At 51.9% G+C, this 2,571-nt stretch overlaps 1 protein-coding gene across 1 annotated transcript in view; it reads left to right on the forward strand.

The window, feature by feature from the left end:
- Window positions 1-500: 500 nt before the first annotated feature.
- LOC103256730 (sec1 family domain-containing protein 2-like) overlaps window positions 501-2,571 on the forward strand; it is a 152,590-nt gene continuing 150,519 nt past the window's right edge. Inside the window, exons 1-2 of the mRNA XM_021710548.1 lie at window positions 501-515; window positions 1,139-1,303. Coding sequence (XP_021566223.1) covers window positions 501-515; window positions 1,139-1,303 — 180 coding nt within the window. The remainder of the gene's footprint in view (window positions 516-1,138; window positions 1,304-2,571) is intronic.

The raw sequence follows: 2,571 nt of genomic DNA on the forward strand, positions 1-2,571 counted from the left end.
TGAAGCCAGGAAGGGATGAGGCAGTGCAGGCTGTGTGCCTGGGTGGCCCCCTCCCCACACCCAGATGCCCGCCACACGCCGCCTCTGCAGAGATGCTGGGCTGCAGCCTGGTTGCCACCTGGATTTGTGCCGAGAGGTTAACCTGTCATCTCTTTCCGGGAGCCTTGTCTCCCACTGGCCTTGGTGTTTATCACAAGGAAGAGCTGATCTGGGTCTTCTGGGTGGCCCCGACAGTAGCCAGCACCTCCATGGGATCCCCCACCAATGGGTTGGACCTGGCTGGAGCTCTGCAGTTTGCAGAGTCTCCTCATGAGCATGTGGAATCATGACAAGGTGTCCTCAGGAGAGTCTGAAAGAACTGGCTGTGGGGGTGATGCAGGGACTCCCCTGAGCAAGTGGTTGATGCTGGGGGGGCAGTGGGCAGGTGACCCTAGCAGCACGTCAGCACAGCTGGCTTGCCTCTCTAGATAGGAGAGGAGGAGACTGGCACAGTAATAACCATGGCTGTGAAGCAGGTAAGCCATGTCCTAGCATGCACAGAGTGCCACGGAGGCCTGGCAAGGGCTGCCGTGTCGTTGTCCTCCTGATGGAGAACTTGAGACCTGGATGTGGCAATGCCTCACTGCAGTGGTATGCTGAGACCAGCTACAGCCTTCATGTCGCCCCTTTAGGAGATGGGGAGCTCACCTTCTGAATCTGGACTGGTGCGTTTTAAAGAGAGGAAAAGAACCCTTCAGTTCATCTCTATGAAATGTGATTTGATCCAGAAAGGCTTCCTCTGCCAAATTACTTCCAAACTGCTGTCAGCTAGAAGAAATTGAGCCACGAGGGAGTTATTTCACTTCCTCCTCAGGTCTGCCTCTCCTTTCTGTTTTTAGATGTAGTCATCTCTTGGGAAAGCTCAGCCATCCAGTCCTTTACTCCTGGAGGAGGAGAGGTTCACCTGTTGGTGCTGGGAAGAAGCCGGAGAGTGCTGGATGAGGGAGGGCTACAGTCAGACAAAGGAGAGGCCATGGAGGCAAACTTGCTGCCTCCATGATTTTGCCTTTGGGCCCCCATTCCAGCACTTGGGCCTTTTCTGGAATTTGTCCAGACTTTCCCTCTGGAGCAGAGAATGCTCCAGAATTGTTTTTGATAGGCTGGCCTGGCCTGCAGAGCTTCTGACTGGGATGCTTCTGGAGGGGCCCTAGGATCCAGTGAGTTTGTGCAGCAGGGCACGGATGTGAGGAGCGGCGTTGTGGTGCTGTGTGATTTCCATGTGTTGACAGGGTCCCTGGAGCTGCTGTCCTGGAGGCTACAGACAGTTTTGGGGCTGACCTTTCTTACCGGCCCTTCCCCTCCCCAGATGCCTACAGGTCTTCGCTTGCTCTGTGGTCCTGGATGTTGTTCCAGGCCGGGTATGGGAGTGCAGTGCCACATTCTCCATCCCACCAGCTAAACTTCACATTGTCCTCTTCTCCTGTGTCCCCTAAGTTGCCAAAATGTGGCTGCTCTGCCGAAGTCAGAGAAATGATGCCGTTTCTGTTGCCTGCTCAGAGCTGCAGAATTGTTGCTTAGCTAGATTAAAATGAAAGCAAGCAAGGAAGAACGACAAAATTTGAAGCAATCTTCTAGACACTGTGTATGTGCCGTGGGCTATTTTTGTTTTAAGGGCAGAATTGACCAAAAGCTCAGGCAAAGAGGGCCGCGTTGGGTCTGCCTGACGGGCAGAGCATGCATGTTTCCACAGCGGCTTCAGAAAGCCCAGCACTGACCTGCTTTTACTATTTGTATTGGCTCACTTGATGGTAGACAAACAGGCCTCATTTGGGGCCAATAGAACCAGCAGGAAATTTAGGTCATGCATAGTTGCCTTTTAAAAACTCTGGGTTTTGGAGGCTGTGCCATCACTGTAATTGATTGATGGTGACATGACAGCAAGAGCTCCTAAGTCAGCAAAGGTGTCTGGAGGTGCGGTTGAATGCTCGGTCCCCAACTCCCTGTGCCACCCTGCTCTGCTCCCTGAAGATGTCGCCTGACCCTCGTTTCACGCAGCTTACAGCCCAGCTGGTCTATTTACAGAAAACAGCTTTTAAACATAGCAGTTCTGTTTGAAGTACAGCATCACATCATTTCCCAAGAGACAGAAAAACATTACAAAAAAGTTTACATCCCTAAGCATGTGTGTCTCAGCTGCACAGTGTCGCACGTTGTTATTTCTGTCCCTCTCTAAGTCGAGGCCTTCGCCATCCCCACATAGTCTAATCCGGTCAAAGGTACATGGAGCCTGATTAGACTATGTGATGAGGCCTGGAAGCTTTGCAGGCTCTCCTACTCTTGCTCTGGATAAAGGCGCATCTGTCATAAGAACTCAAAGTAGGCGGCTCTACCCTTCCCAGGACAGAGATACAGCCTGATTTAAAGGCATTTTAAGAACTTTTCATTGAAGTAAAATACAATATAGAAAAGTACAGCTCAGGAAATTTTTACTAACTGGAGTCAGCTGTGTAAGCAGCACCCAGATCAGCCTATAAGTCTCCCTGCGGCCCTGGAGACCTCCTCCTCCAGCTGCCCTGGAAGTGCCGTTCCCCC

The sequence above is a fragment of the Carlito syrichta genome, unplaced genomic scaffold (assembly GCF_000164805.1).
Source record: "Carlito syrichta isolate Samal-C Ts95f unplaced genomic scaffold, Tarsius_syrichta-2.0.1 Scaffold79415, whole genome shotgun sequence".
In the NCBI taxonomy this organism is placed as follows: domain Eukaryota; kingdom Metazoa; phylum Chordata; class Mammalia; order Primates; family Tarsiidae; genus Carlito; species Carlito syrichta.